The sequence below is a fragment of the Perca fluviatilis genome, chromosome 23, assembly GCF_010015445.1.
Source record: "Perca fluviatilis chromosome 23, GENO_Pfluv_1.0, whole genome shotgun sequence".
NCBI lineage: Eukaryota > Metazoa > Chordata > Actinopteri > Perciformes > Percidae > Perca > Perca fluviatilis.
In genome coordinates this window covers 16458694-16474227 of record NC_053134.1, presented here as the reverse complement: position 1 = coordinate 16474227, position 15534 = coordinate 16458694, and the positions used below count along the sequence as shown (strand labels likewise).

At 41.8% G+C, this 15534-nt stretch overlaps 1 protein-coding gene across 5 annotated transcripts in view; it reads right to left on the bottom strand.

Moving 5' to 3' along the window:
- Positions 1–554: 554 nt before the first annotated feature.
- dock4b (dedicator of cytokinesis 4b) overlaps positions 555–15534 on the bottom strand; it is a 114882-nt gene continuing 99902 nt past the window's right edge. The window contains exons 45-53 of one of the 5 annotated variants that reach the window (XM_039791593.1): positions 14753–14872; positions 14288–14409; positions 12696–12807; positions 11743–11824; positions 10375–10484; positions 8329–8401; positions 5479–5595; positions 4658–4716; positions 555–1712 (exon numbers count right to left, since the gene is read on the bottom strand). In XM_039791593.1, coding sequence (XP_039647527.1) covers positions 1257–1712; positions 4658–4716; positions 5479–5595; positions 8329–8401; positions 10375–10484; positions 11743–11824; positions 12696–12807; positions 14288–14409; positions 14753–14872 — 1251 coding nt within the window. In that variant the 3' untranslated portion in view covers positions 555–1256. Of the gene's footprint in view, positions 1713–4657; positions 4720–5478; positions 5596–8328; positions 8402–10374; positions 10485–11742; positions 11825–12695; positions 12817–14287; positions 14410–14752; positions 14873–15534 lie in introns of all 5 variants that reach the window. The other 4 variants (XM_039791592.1, XM_039791594.1, XM_039791595.1 and 1 more) reach the window with 4 other exon arrangements.

Sequence of the window (15534 nt, the reverse complement as noted above, 5' to 3'; positions counted from 1 at the left end):
GCTGCGAAGGGACACTAGCAGCTAACGAAACCCCTCAAATTCTCAAAAATGAATAAATATAATATTTATTATATAATAAATATACTATAGTTATGTAGCCAGCCAGCTCGACGGAGCCCCGAGCCCCGGTAGTCCAGTAACCCAGAAACGGTGACTTTACCTTGGGTATGGAGCACAGCGGGCTGCCGCTGTCTCGTCAGACTGTGTGGAGCTCCTGAAGTCCAACACGTCTTACCAAATTTGCAATTAGTCATTAATTTTCGTAAAATGGCCCATATTTGAGCTTTATATAGTTGATTTCTCGCATAAAAAAGTCTCAGAAGTGAATTTAGTAACGAAACATTGCAGTGTCTGAAATATGAGACCTGCTGTTTCGTCTCCAATGTATGTGTATCTGGTTCGCTCAACCAATCAGCGTGCAGCTCATCTAAATATTCATGAGCATACCATATTTGGATGAAAAGCTCTCATTCCAAATAGGGCCAAAACACAGGGATGCATAAGGGCCCACAGAATTGCACCCGGGCCATTTTCAGCCCAACCAATGTTACATACCCTATTAGGAAACCTTAAGGAACAGTGTGAAATACCCTACATAATCATTCTATCACCCCTTTAAAGCTGGCAGGTATTACAGCATTTTTTTCATTTAATCATCAACACATTTTTGTTAGCATGTTTAACGTTTTTGTACCATTGCTTGTGTGGATATGACTATGGGAACACACCCATTTCTACTACCCTTCACTGAAATGCATACTCGAGGCCTCTAGCACCTTTTTAGCCATACAGTACACAAATGTACGGAGTTGTTTAAAAAAGAAAACGTGCAAGACTGACAGATAAAAGACTCTGTTTCCAATACTTAAGGCAAAAACAATTCTCATATATACCAATATACATATATTTGAGATTATTACATCTATCAAAACTGTGTTATTCTAGAGTGTTCTGGTAAACATATGTTGCGACTGACCGTGGTGACCTATTATACATACTAGAGCTAAAAGTGCGGAATGACCAAGTCAAAGTCAATGCAATGCCCTCTAGTAAATACAAAAAGAAACTTTCATTATTTGACAGTTTCTTCAGTTTTTTTTTTTGACTGCATGTTAATCTATAGGCCTGTGTCTTTTGATGGAGTGTAGGTCAGGAATGCTAAAACTGACGATCACAAAAAAACAAGTGAGTGCCCAGTAGAAAAGTGCAAAATACGCCAGTGTGTTTCTTCTCCAGACCTGGACCTGAACTAGCACCTATAGCTGGGACACCTTCCTGGGCAGAGGCCTTGGTCTGGGGACTCGAGGGTCGGAGGTTCCGTCCAGCTTCATGCTGCCTGTGCGGAGCTGGTGAGGCTTGGGTGGTAGGGCCGGGGGGTCCGTCTGTGGGGGGATGGAGAGACTGTGGGGCAGCGGCACAGGCCTGCGGGGGTTGTTCCTCTCGTACACGCTGTAGGGGGGAGGCGTCTTGTTCTCTCTGCGGATCGGCTCGTCTGAGCTGCTAGAGACAGAGTTTGGCAAGGTGGTGGGAGGAGGCAGCGGGTGGGACGGGTGGTCACCTGCAGGCAGCTCGGTGCCGGAAGCTTCCGACACGCTGCAGCGACTGAGGGAGGAGATGCCACTGCTGTAGCTGCCGGAGAGGACGGGGGAGTTGGAGACCAGGCTGGTGGACTGGCACTCGGTGGGCGAAGGGGTGAAAGGTGGCACTGTAGTCTAAAAGAAGAGAAAGAATGAAAAGAAAATCATATCATAACAATCATCATCAATCATTTTTTCATGTGGAAAATATAATAAGCTTTTTATTGTATAGAGCAGTAGTCTACCACAACTTTTTTTGGCCTCTGCCCTTTTTAAATGAAACAAATGAATATATTCAATTAAAGGAAAATAATATTGGTAGATTTATCAATAATGAAAATAATGACTATTAATTATTATTAAATCCTACTAAAGAGTGTTTTTCCTTCTCAGATTGTTCATTTGAAGGAGTTTTCGTGGCTTGAAGTGAAAGTACCTAGCATTTCACAAGAAAGAGAGAGAAAGAGGCAAAAACTTAACGTTTTTGAAAAACATAAAAAAATGTGCATAAACAATTATGGAAAGCATCCAACCATATTATATCCCCCCATTCTGATATTCTGCTGTCTCCAACATGTGTGCTGACACAGCCTTACAGCAACGATAAATACTTAAAAAAAGAAAAAGGATTCAGTGAACAGATTGAGAGGGCCAGGTTTTTACACTGCATCAACCAGCCCTGTGCGCCGAGACGTAAAAAACACAATATGCCACACTTTCCCCCTCAAAAATCTGATCACTCATCAAAAATGTTTTTCTAAGCAATTACACCATGCTGCCATTATTTCTGCTAAAACTCGATTGGATCTAGTGCAGTATACAATTGATCAGTAAAGGTTGTATTGTTCATGGTACACCAGGCATGCACTAAGAGAGGTATCCATTTGGCATGCACGACTGGACAAACCTTTTCACATCTGGGGTGAGCATGATGAAAATCTTTGTATATAATAGAGTGCTGAGTGTATTTGAGAGAAGATATTCAGCCTTCTTAATGTATCTACCTCCATCACCTTCTTAATGTATCTACCTCCATCACATTGGAAGAAAGGGGAAATATGCTTTGGATTGGAATAATCCCTCTAACCTCTAGGTGAACTACTGGCACACATGGGATGTAAACCTATTGAATCCCCCTTTTTTTGGGAGGATGGATGATAAGGTGGTAGCTTTTTCTTTTTTTTTTATATGCAGACATACAGAACAAAGAAACACAAACTGAACAAGAACAAAAACCCTCTCCCACCCCCCACCCTCTGCGGTCTCGAGGAAAATAAAACAAACAAACAAACAAACAAACAAACAAACAGAAATCACACCTTGCCTAATCACTCTCCTCTAGTTCTTGTGACGCTGAGGTCATTAGGTCTGATATTTGTGCTGCTGCGCTTTTCCATAGGTTGATAGTTGATGATTTAGCTTTGTTAATCCTTGCTGTAGACAGCTCAAGCATAACTATGTCTAGAAAATACGCCAACCACAAGGTAGTAGATTTTGATTGTGTGGTAAAGGGATACAGAAGCAGGATTTAAGGTGACAGTAATCGGCAATGCAAGGTTATTTGAGCATGGATATGGTTTTATTTATTTATTAATATTTAAAATGTCATCTCTGACAATGTAAAGGGCACATTTTTGTTTAAATTTCAAATGTAATGGTAAAAAAAAAATCGACATTATAAAATAAAATATATAGTGCTCACACACCATTTACACTCCTGACCCAGTTTCTCCAGAGGGAGGCTTCCATTAAATATAATTTCTACCACTGCAGATGAGTAAGTGCAGCGCTGTCAGACTGGCCCCATGTGTTTTCTGCAGGTTCACTACTGTCCTGGGGTTTGTGGTCTGGTAATGGGCCCCTGGCTGCACCAACTGATGTGTGTGTTCGACGTATGTGCCAGAGAATGGGGCCTCCTGGAGGTCCACAGAGGACCCGTGTCTAGCTGTGCTGTGATGGGCAGCTTGGTACTTCGCTCCAGGCCTCTTCTATTGCCACAGAACACACACACACACACACACAAATAAAAATGTGCCAACATGCACACACCTAACCGCACACACAAATCTGATTGACAGAGCATGCTGAGTGCCAAGCTGTCACTCACACTTTGGTTTCCAGAGATGTTCTCTCTCTCTCTATTTCTGCCTCACACAGGCATAGACCTCACAAACATGCACAAACAACCGCTTGGTAGTTGTCACATGTAAGAAGACATCACACCCGCAACCAGGCTGGGAGCTTAGCACTGTTGCTTGTGACAAGCCCACAAAGAAGATAACAGATAGCAGCACACAGACTTTGGTTCACCAGAGTTGTCAAAACAACTTTTTACCCCTCATTAAAAGCTCTCTCAGCGCTTAGTTAACCTCTACTGGACCTCTCCTGCTTTTGCAGACTGGTATCAACTACTAAGAGGCTCATTAATAACAAATCAGAGCTCGGAGACAAAGCGCATCAGTTTAACTACAGATAAACATAAAAACACTTGAGAGCAGAGGTACACATGCAAGTTGAGAGATGCTGAAAAAAAAAAAATTCAGTACAGCACATTCAGGTCTCGTAGCATCAATAGTAAAGGGGAAAAAACACAACCAATATGATTTAGTTTTTGAAATTTAAATGTACTGACAAGTACATGTAGTAAAGTGGAATAAATCCATCTGGTTTTTGCATATTCCTGGCAAGCAGGCCAGGTGACATCCTCTCAGAGCTTGAATTAAATACAGTGGACATTTAGCACCTGCCAGGTGTACATTTAGCTAATACGATGAGTGCCCTCCAGCCAGTCCCGTTTTGGGTCCTCTTTGGGACAGCCGTGTCATAAAAACTACAAAATCAGCAGCACTGGAGCAGTTAGCAGCTTCAGTGAGCAGTAGTGCAAAGCTCCCCAGCCTCGGGTTGACACAGAGTAGGATAAAGACCCTGGAGCTGGCCAGTAAAACATAAGCAGTGCAGGATAAAGGCCCCAAGGATGTCCCTAAGCAAGGTCAGGCTGCCTCAGGGAAAGAAAGAGAAACTAAAAAAAAAGCCCAAAACTCAAACGGACAGAAGAAGTGAATGACAAAAACAGAACCAACCTTTTGTGGCGATCTAGACGTGACAGGAGACTGCGACCTCATGTTTTTAGCTGAGGAGCCTGCTGACAAACAGATGAGAGAGAGAAAGAGAAGAGGGCAAATTCAAATTAGAGGACTGTTTTCTTCCGTTCACCATGCTGACACAGCCTGAGTCATGCAAACATACACACATGTAGCTGTGTTTGTAGCCAGTGGCTTAAAGCATCAATGAATCAAATACGCGCTGATGTTCTGCAGGTCCTTTTGGCTGCCTTAAGCTGTTTCTACATCCAACAGCTGTTACTGCTCTATGCAATGAGGGCAGAAGGAAAAACACTCCATCTGCTTATTTTACTGCTGGGCAGTACAATATATCAGAAAGCACTGGGGAATAAGTCAAGTCTGTTGCATCTGTAAATAAGTAAACAACTAAAATACAGTTTGAGTTGATGGTGGAAAAAACTGTAGTTGAAATGTAATGACAAGCATTTCTCAGGGGCGCTGAAAGGGTAAAATAAAACAGGAATCCAGGAATTGATTGAAACTTCAATTGGGATCGACTTCGGCCCCCTGAAAGTCCACAGAGATTTTCAGACTTGTTCTCAGCTGAAATTACACATCTCATACTAGCAAATATCATCATTTCAAGCCAGTTAGTAAATAAACAGCAGTTGCCATCATGTATGTGGAGGAATTTAGGAGCAGTAAGCCAGAAAACAGTAGCTGAGAGCCTCAGATGGGGAAATGTCATAGTAGGTGGAGGAAGCACCAGGTGTCAAAAGTTGTAGTGGAAAATTAGTATCATTCTTCATCGGCGAATTCACCACAATCTGCCACTTTACCTGAGTACGGTGGCCTAGGAGGTACAGGAGGGCATAGCAATTTGCCAAAAGAGTCAGAGAAGGATGGAGCGCCCTCTTTGACACTGTCTAGGCTCCAGCTACTGGGTGTGGGTCTCACTTACAGTACACAGAAACATCACAAGTCACTTAACACATTATGGGATTACACAAGACAACATGGAGAAATACATTTCAGATGGATGGTCTGATAACTGGAAACAAATTAAGAATGATCATTTGGTTGTAATGTATTAAAAACACAAACTGCAGTGACACACCAAACGTGCGACAGTGCCCACATTTCCAGAAATAGAGTGTAGAATCAAGTGCATTATGTTAAAAGGCCCCTAAAACTTCAGCTTGTTACGATGAGCAATGAGATCCAACATGAACATTCTATCTTCTCCCAAACAGTTTGGGGTATTTCACATGACGGATATCTGCGTTTCCCCTTCTCTGTGTTATACTAATTTTGTTTTTTAAAGTGGGCAGGGCTCAAAAAAGGTGATGTCCAGTACTTGCGTGCACCAATCACAATCAAGCAATATTTGAAGCAGAATCTGACGAAGCCAACTTTTCAGGAGCTTTAAGCATAACCTATTCTACATAGCAGTGATATTCATTTTCTAACCTGGTATCCTCTTTTGCTCTTATGCCATGCTTGAGATTTTTATCAAAAGTAGGACCAGTAAGACCTGAGAGCAACATGACTCGGGAGCTCAGAGATGCACAAAAGGGACTCTTTTTGTCCTATTGAGTCATAATTTCTGCCGCCTGATATTGTTAGAATTCTACTGGATGCGCATTGTGGAGGTCAGCGCATTTGGGGTTACAATATAAATGAACTTGAAAGGAATATGAACACTGCTTGCTCCTATGGCTCACTCTGCAGCCCACGAGAGCACAGTTCAGTGGACATTCATCTGACAAAAGTGTGTATTACTCAGTGACAATTTAGTCTCATTTTTTGTAATGCATTTTTAATGATTATGTCTTCCTGGAATTCTGAGGCGTGTCTCAATCATCGATGTGTTACAGCTGTTTGTTATTGCTTTTTTTCCCCCCCTTTCTTTTTGTCCTGCCTTTTGTGTGTTTTTCTTAGAGGGACAGGAGATGATTTTAGTCCATAAATGTGTTTCTTTATTTTTTTAGGGAAGCAGTAAAATTAGCTTACATTACGGGCAGAGAGATTGCATAGAAATGCAAGATGTTGCCAGGTTAAGCAGCTAAGCAAAGCCCCGGATTTGTGGGCCATAGAGGATACCTTTTTACTAATTAGGAACATACAATGTAAGATGCATGCAGGTCACTGACTTGTGACATGACACTTTGTATAAAATAGTAATTAGTTCATATTGCCATTATTGTTTAGCTTTTATTCGCTGGCAATATTCAAAAAGAATTTCCTCAGAGTGCTGTTTTTCGTCGCATAAACATGCCAACGAACAGAAAAGAGAAAAATAATTGTGTTGTTCTGTGCAATGCCACAATTGCACATTTGGTGTGAACACAGGGTAATACAATACAATACAAATGCACCATCGAACCGACACTACATCTGGTAGAAGTCTCAGACTGTTCTTCAAGTTTAAAGGTCACATTCAATCAAACTTAAAATCTCTTAAGTAGCCACTTCAAGTCTAGGAGCTACTTTGAGTGCAGACTATTCTATAAAAATAAAATGTAATCAGACACTATTGAAATCACAGTCAGGGTGATTGGTAAGGTCAGAGTTAATGAAGTTGTGGTAGTATGATGCCTCTGGACCCTTTTACAGAATAGGCTTCATTTGCATTTAACTGCAAACTAGAGTCTAGGCACAACAACACTACATTCATTATAATATCATTTAATGTTCAAGGCAGAAGATGTGGCAAACAACACTTTTATACAATCGCCGGTTTTGTGTCAATTATAGCGCCTTTCGTCATTGTCATATGCGTAAAGGTGTCATGTCACCATATGGCAGTTCATCTATCACTCATTGTGTTATTTACAGATCACACTCGAATCACATGGAAAGGTGTGTTTTTGTGTGTGAGTCAAGAGGAAGCTATCACATCCACATTCTTCACTCTTTATTTTAAGGTGTCTCTTCCGCAATCCTACCTAATTATTTCACAAAGTGTTCGTGAGCAGCACTGATGGATGGAAATACATTCCACGAGTGCATTTGACAGAAAAGCAATCAATTCTGGCATATTTTTTTTCCAGAAAAATGCGAGAAATATACATCTCTCCTTGACTATGCAGAGCGAAATGACAACCAAGGGGCTTAACTAATAGATATGAATTCATACATATGAATGTCACACACGTCCATCAGCATTGCAAGAATAGTACCCGCCATTTTATAACTCTTTTAGGATAACGTAAAATGAAAAGCTGTAATCTAGACAGTGTGTAAGGCCCTGACACACCAAGGCGTAGTAGAAGTCGGAGAAAAATGGAGCCCAGCATGTGTGTGTGTGTGTGTGAGTAAATGTGTTTGTTCGTGTGTGTCCTGAGGAGCTCCCTGATGCAGCTGTATGAAGACAGATGCCTCCAGTCACTCCGCGGTCAAACTGTCACACACACTGCATGTCTGGACAGATGATGGTGTAAGTGTCGATGAGTAATAGAGAAGATGCCAGTTACTGCTGCACCAAATCTGCATTACTGCGCTAACAGTAAGGAGAACTGAAAATAATTAAATAAAAAAAATAAAACATGCACACTATACTTATTATTATTCTGCTGGAAGGGATGCCCTGGAAGGTGAGAGTGTATTTTGAGGGTTTCTGAATGTGGAAAGTCATGAGTGCATGGAAGAGAAGGCTGTAAACGAATATGCTAAACATAGCGTTTTACCTTTGTCTGGTGCTGAGAGGTTGGGGTCACTCCTTGGTAAAGTGGTATCGCCTATCTGATGACAAGGAGCTCTCTGCACAAAAAAAGAAATAGTCCAAATGACTGTCAAATATGAACAGCGTGAGCCAGTGTATTTGAGAGAACATAGGTAAATGCCAGCTTTAATACAGAGAAGAATAATTGAATATTGGACGGAATCTTCCCCTCGCAAATTCAGTAGAATAGAACAGAGAAAGAGTGTTGAATGCACAGTGATCTTTATGTCTACCTGTGGGTGAGCACTCCACATCCATCATCAAAAATATATAAATCATTTATTTACCCTGTTGCTCTAATTACAGAGAGTCAATCAATATATCCAATATTCAATGTTAAATTAGCAGCTAATAGATGGTCCTTCACGTCTCTCAGGTTCGAAATAATTGTGAGGCCTCCCAACATCTATTCATCTGTAGACTTAAAACAAATCTGTTGATTCAACACATACAAAACAGGTGAACTGTGCCAGTAGCGCTGACCGTAAGAGATGAAAGGCCTTGACAAAAGCCCTTTTTCTGTTGTGTGATTGCGTTACATACTGCCCTTCAGCTAGAGAAGACTGCAATACCATGTTCTTGTCGGGTCTTGTTCTTGCTGTACTGGATCGGCTTTAACTGAAAATGAGGCAAAGCTCAACTGCTTCTCCTGTTCTCAGCTACAAAAGACCTCATGGCATGTTCCTTCGTCTAGGAGGCAATTTTCTTCCCATAAAGATATGGTATATAATACATAGGTGACCTTGATTTCTGCCTCAGCAGGCACATTATGGGCAGCTGCACAGTCGTGCAAACATGGCTATAATGAGCAAAGTGTCAAAACATATAGATTTTTTTCAAAATCACACATTCGGAAGACAGGTGGAGCCAAGTAAACACGACTGAAGAGCATGCAACCATCTGTAAGAACTGCAAGTCAGAGAAAAAAATCAGTTCCTTTTCCATTACCCTTCTAAGAAAAAAAATAGCACAACCACGTCGGATATATCCATCTGCTTATGGTATACAGCAGTGCGTTTCCCATTCTGTATTCATTCAAACTTTTCTTATATCCTAAATGTTATTTAATATAGATACAGAGACAGCTCTAGATGCTACAAAACCCATGAGCCTTGGCCACCGTTGCTATGGAGAAGAAGAGCTGTAGTGAATTCAAAACACTGTTGTTGCAGTTGGGAACAAAACACAGCAACATAGTTGCTTAATGTATTATCAGTTTTCTCATCGCTGTAATCTTAAGCTTCCGTCCATTGTCAACTGTGCACATAACAGAATTTTAGGTTGGATGACTAGATGCACCTTGGGAGTCGTGGTTAACTTCACCATTTACGCTTTTATGTACAGTGTTGCATTTTCAACTGTTTATCAAAGATATTTTATGACCCCATTGTGCATCTTACAGTATGTACTGATGATTCTACCGAGGTACGTGCAAGAGCTTCACCTGGGAGTCACCTTACATTGTCTGGAGAAAAGTGGTGCCTGAAATAGCTCGTCCCGAACCATAACTCTGTTGCGATTCTTTGGGTGTGCTTATATGCTAAAGGCCTACATGACACCACACATGGAATGATAACATTTTAATTTTAGTAGGCAAATTAGATTTTTTTTTCCTAGTATCCCATTTCACAAAACGGTTTAGATGCACAGTTAGTTTGTGTGCTTCAATTGCTGGCTTGGAATTAGTGGAGTGAATAATCAGTGCCTCAAGAAACAATGTCTTCATTTTCTTTAAAACGTACTTCCCTCGTACTAGCAGACGTATTTCCTCATTGTTCGGTCACAAAAAGGCCAAAAACTAATTTGTCTGGATCTATTTTTTATCCACTTTTTCTTTGCGTGTAAATATCTATTTGTTTTAACCTCAGGGGCTGACAGTTGCATAAGTTATAGCCAGAGCCGATAAATGGCTACATTGTGCCATTCCTTCTTGATATACCAGCCACCCACACATGCTGTGCGTGTGTGTGTGTGTGTGTGTGTGTGTGTGTGTGTGTTTGTGTGTGTTAACCTGTGCAGGGTCCAGAGGGTTGGGGAAGATGGCGCTGACCGGTCGCTCTCGTGGAGACAGGCAGGCATTTTCTCTGGAATGCTTGTGTTTCTCTGCCATCTGTGGTGAACCTGAAATGGACAGTATGAGATGTTAGGCCGGCAACACACATACACACGCAGGAGCATGTGCAACACATAAGGGACCAAATAGCAGCAAGGTGTTAGGCTATTACCCACAAATACTGGCAATCAGGAAAGGCCAATCTCTCTCTTTCTCCCTCCAAGCCTTTCTACCATTCTTTCAGCCTCACTAGCTCTACGACATGATAAATGAGCTGCCCCCCCACCACACACACACACACACACACACACACACACACACACACACACACACACACACACACACACACACACACACACACACACACACACCTCACTCACATTAACAAGAGAAAGAGACACATGGAAAACCTAGACACACTCCGAGAGAGACATAAAAAACACACACCCAAAATACTCATCCTCCCACCATTTTTACAGCACTTCCCCCTCATCTGTTGTTAGCCACTGTATAGATTTCGATCCATTAGCGAATGTGATAGCACTTGGAAGGCTATCATATGAGTATGAGATACCCATCTCTGGCTCTCATTCAGATAAGACCACACAAGCAATAATTCTCTACAGGCTTTATTGGTAGACAGAGGCCACTTTTATAAGGGCGCCGCCCGCTGCCAGCAGCTTGCCAAAGGGGAGTGTATAAGCTTCCATAAACGTCTTCATATATCCTTACTTTTTATGATGTGGATCAGGCAGGAACACGTTTGCACATTTGAACACAGCGAGATAAGAGGACAGACAGAGAAGGCATTAGATATTTACATATTCGACACTGTAGAGTAGGCTTGCATGGCCCGTGATGGACTGGAGATTGTATTGAGGTCCAAAAGGGATACTCCACAGAGCTGTAATCATCTCTTATTCTCTCTCGCTCCATGTTTCTTTCAACAGCATTTGTCTCCACGTCTCAGCACATTTCATTTCCATCTCAGCTCATTTTGTATTCCCTCTATTTTTCAGTCTCAGTCTAACTTTCCATTCAACCCTCTCTCCTCATTGTTCTCTTTTTTGACCCCATCAACCTCTCCTGTTTGTGTTCCCCAGCTAGTCGTCTAACCTCGCTGACCTCACCAGACAGGACGCTGCAGTGGTTTGAGAGAACATTGTGTCACTGAATGGTCAAAGGTTCAGCCCCCATGTTCAGTGTGTCCAGCTGAACCTCTGTCTTCTTCCTCTGTGTAACTCACTCTGGAGTGAATTATCGGCTAAAAGCCTACAGTGTACATACATTGTAAAAATGTGCTTTCTGTAAGAGTGCCAGTCTCACCTCTGGCACTGGAGGGGGCTGAGCTGGTGACATTGGGCGAGGCAGAATGGTTGGAGCTGAGGCTTGAGGTAGACGGACTGGGCTGTAGGTGGGATGACGGCAACAACGACAACAACAACAACAACAACAACAACATTACTAACATGAACCAGAACATTATAAAATTATCTTTTATATATGAAATAAATACAGTAGCTCAATAATTAACAATAAAAAACAACATGTTACGCTTTTACGGGTGGTTGTATGAAAGTGGTTGACATGTATGTATATTATCATCGATAGATGAAACCAGATTAGACAGTCATTAAAAGGAATCCATGTTCAATCCATTGCAGAGTCTGCAACTGAAACCTTATGTCTCCAGGACAGTGGGGGTTAAAGGCTTAATGCACTTTGTGACTGAAATGTTCTGAAAAGTCTGTAGGATCATTGTTCAGTGATTTGTACTTGCCCAAAAAATAAAAGCTATGATGTTCAAAAATAATATTGTTATCGGTTCAGTCAGATCCCTGACAACGGCCTTTTTTTTCTCTTGTGTTTTTCTTTGCATCCTGTTATTCCAGGCCTGCCAGCAGGTGCGCCAGACAGCTTGCCAGGAGTTGTCGACAGCTTTCTGAATTGGCCAAATCCAGTTTAGATTACTGCCCAACTCCAGGAAGCTGCTTGGACGAACCACACAAAGCACTTTGTCCTTATTTGATGTAATCACGACAATTATTAAACAAGCGGAGAGGACGGTTGGAGAGAAAGGGTCAGAGGAGAAGAGAGATGAGAGTGGAACGGAGTGAGGAGGATTAAAAAGTATTGCATGTGAAATCTGTAGGGAGCAGGAGGGCACATGTTGGGATGTGGACTCAATCTACTTACCTTTAAAGCCTTTGTGTGGCTGTGTGGGAAGGCATAAGATTGCATGTATGCGTCTATGAGAGAGAGAGAGAGGGGGAGATTACCTGCATGTTGAAGACTTCATCCGAACTCTCCGACTGCCCTGTGATGTTGCTGACTTCATTGGAGGCCTGAGACGACAGAGAGGACGAGGAGTAGCGGTTCACCGCAGGGTAGCTGGGGAGACTGAGAGTAAGACATGGAGAGAGAGGGTCATGGTGGCTTTCAGTAAAGGGAGATAGGTTATGGCATTTTGTTTCATTAGCTTTCAGAGGTTTCACTCACCGAAAAGTCAGCATGAAAAGCCAAACAAAAAAGGCAGGCAGGCAGGCAGGCAGGGAAAAAGACAAACAGGGACAGAAAATGTCAAGATTATAAAAAGATAATCGATGCAGCAATCACATCATTTCATCAAGCACTTGTCAGCCAAAAGGCAAAAGTGTAAAAGAAAGGCTAGAGTACAAACACAACAGGGTTTTTCAAGGAAGGTTAAAGCGCAAGCCGTCACCAAAAATGATTTTTAAAGAAAAGATGTAACTTGTTTTTTTGTTACCAGAGAACAAAAAGAAATCAAAACTCAGTATGTAAAAATGTGAAATGTCACTGGGAGACTGAGGTAATGTGTGTGTGTCTGTGTGTGTCTGGATGTGTGGCTTTGCCCCCTGGGATCAGACTATGGAGGCAGAATGTTGCAGGTAGACAGAGTGGCAGGGTCACTGAACACATCAAAAACACACACACACACACACACACACACACACACACACACACACACACACACACACACACACACACACACACACACACACACACACACACACACAGACACGTGTGTCCACACAGTCTGCCTGCTGGCTCGGCAGCAGCCACACAGAAATATCCCTGTGGGTGCCAGCCAGACGCACACACCTTTTGTATGCCCAGATGGAGCCACACCGGTAAAGAACAGAAGGAGGAAGAGAGCAAAGGCACAGAGCATGGTGTTTGAGGTAAGGTGGGGATACAAAAAAGGCAGCACATCAAGAGAAAGCAAAAAAGGTGAGAAGACATGAAGGAGGAATTTAAAGTGACCATATTATGCTCATTTTCAGGTTCATAATTGTATTTCAGGTTCATAATTGTATTTAGAGGTTTAATTTTCAAAAAACACCATATTTTTGTTGTACTGCACATTGCTGCAGCTCCTCTTTTCACCCTGTGTGTTGAGCTCTCTGTTTTAGCTACAGAGTGAGGCATCTCACTTCTGTTCCATCTTCGTTGGGAGTCGCACATTGCGCAGTACCTAGGTCAGCACTACAAGCCAGTCAGAAGCAGAGTATGAGGGCGTGCCACGCTAGCAGCTAGGCGAGCATTATAACGTGTGTTACACGTTCGTCACGGAAGTAAAGGCTGAACTACAATAGAGCTGTTTGGAGCTGCTGGTGAACAGTGTTTTCTGTTGGAGATGGTAAGTCCCTTTGGGGTGGACTTTGGGCTTTTTCACTTTGTAAACCGATCACATGCACAAAAAAAGATATATAACAAAATAAAAGGAAAGGGAAAAAGCCAAAAAGCATAATATGAGCACTTTAAGTATAGGAGCTTTTTGGGTGTTTTTGTTATATTCTAGGACAAAAGAAAGAAAGACATAACATCATTAGACAAAGGAGGTCATCACCTCCGCCTGGCAACCCCTCTGCCACCGTCTGGGCTGATGATGTTGGGCACAGAGTTCCTGCATGTCCGTGGGCTCCCGTTGGTGAAGTGCACTGGGCTTGCTCGCACATAAGCAGGAAACTCCTGGGGTTTTAAAATGGAGAAGAGGCAGTGCACATGATTAAATACTTATTCATGCCAGTGTAAGATATGTAAATAAAATACACACAAATGCAGGTAAAGGAAGTGTGTTTAATGAGGGGTGGGCTTTTTTCTCTGAGGTTATTCACTCAGAAGTCAAAACACAGCGGTTGGCTTTTGTTGTCACAAACAGCATGCACTTAAATAAAAAAATGGAGGAAAATCATTAAGTGGGAATATTTCAATCTTCCTAGTACATAATTGATCCGACATAAACTGATTTAACTTCTGTTTAACCTGATATTTGAATCCCTGAAGTGTCACCATGTGTCAGCTTCTGACCTACCTGTATGCCAAGACTGGATTTCATCAGATGAAACTGGTCCACTAACTTCTTGTGGAGAGGTCTCATGTCCTGGGGAACAAACTTCTCGTGCACAGCCAGGCCATACTCCAGAATGTGTGCCTGCAAAACAAAAGCTGGTTAACACCTGTGGATATTACAAACAACCAATGTGAACATGACAAGAGCTTTTATTCCTCCTACTTCATCTGTGTAAATCGTAATTTGTTCCGGGCGTGCTTGGTTAAAATTAGTCTGCAAGTTGACAAATTCAGTGAAACAATTCCCACTACAGAGAACAATTAAGAACAATTTGTGAACAAAATGAAATGCAGTTAATTTGGGTTTCATCAACAAAACAAGGCTAATCTCACCTGATAGGGGTACTAAAGCTGGACCAATAAATTGCAGTACAGAAATACCTAACCTGTGTGATAAAAGTGTGTTTCTGTAATTCTCCGCCAGAAAAATGCCATTTATCTTGGTGACAATTATTTAAAAAACAGATTAAGGGATCCTCATCAAAAATGCTTGTTTATAATACATGTTTAGGTGAAAAGAATCAATACTGGCAGATATATATATATATATATATATATATATATATATATATATATAATTTTTTTTTTTTTTTTAACTCTCAGTCACAGGCCTGCTCCTTTAAAAATCCATCATCTATCCGGCAACTTAGGGTCCACTTCCTCGCTTGTTCTGGTGCTTTCGACAGCATCATTAAATCTTCATCTGCAGACTGAGAAAGCTCTAGAAGAAGTAAGGGGACCTTG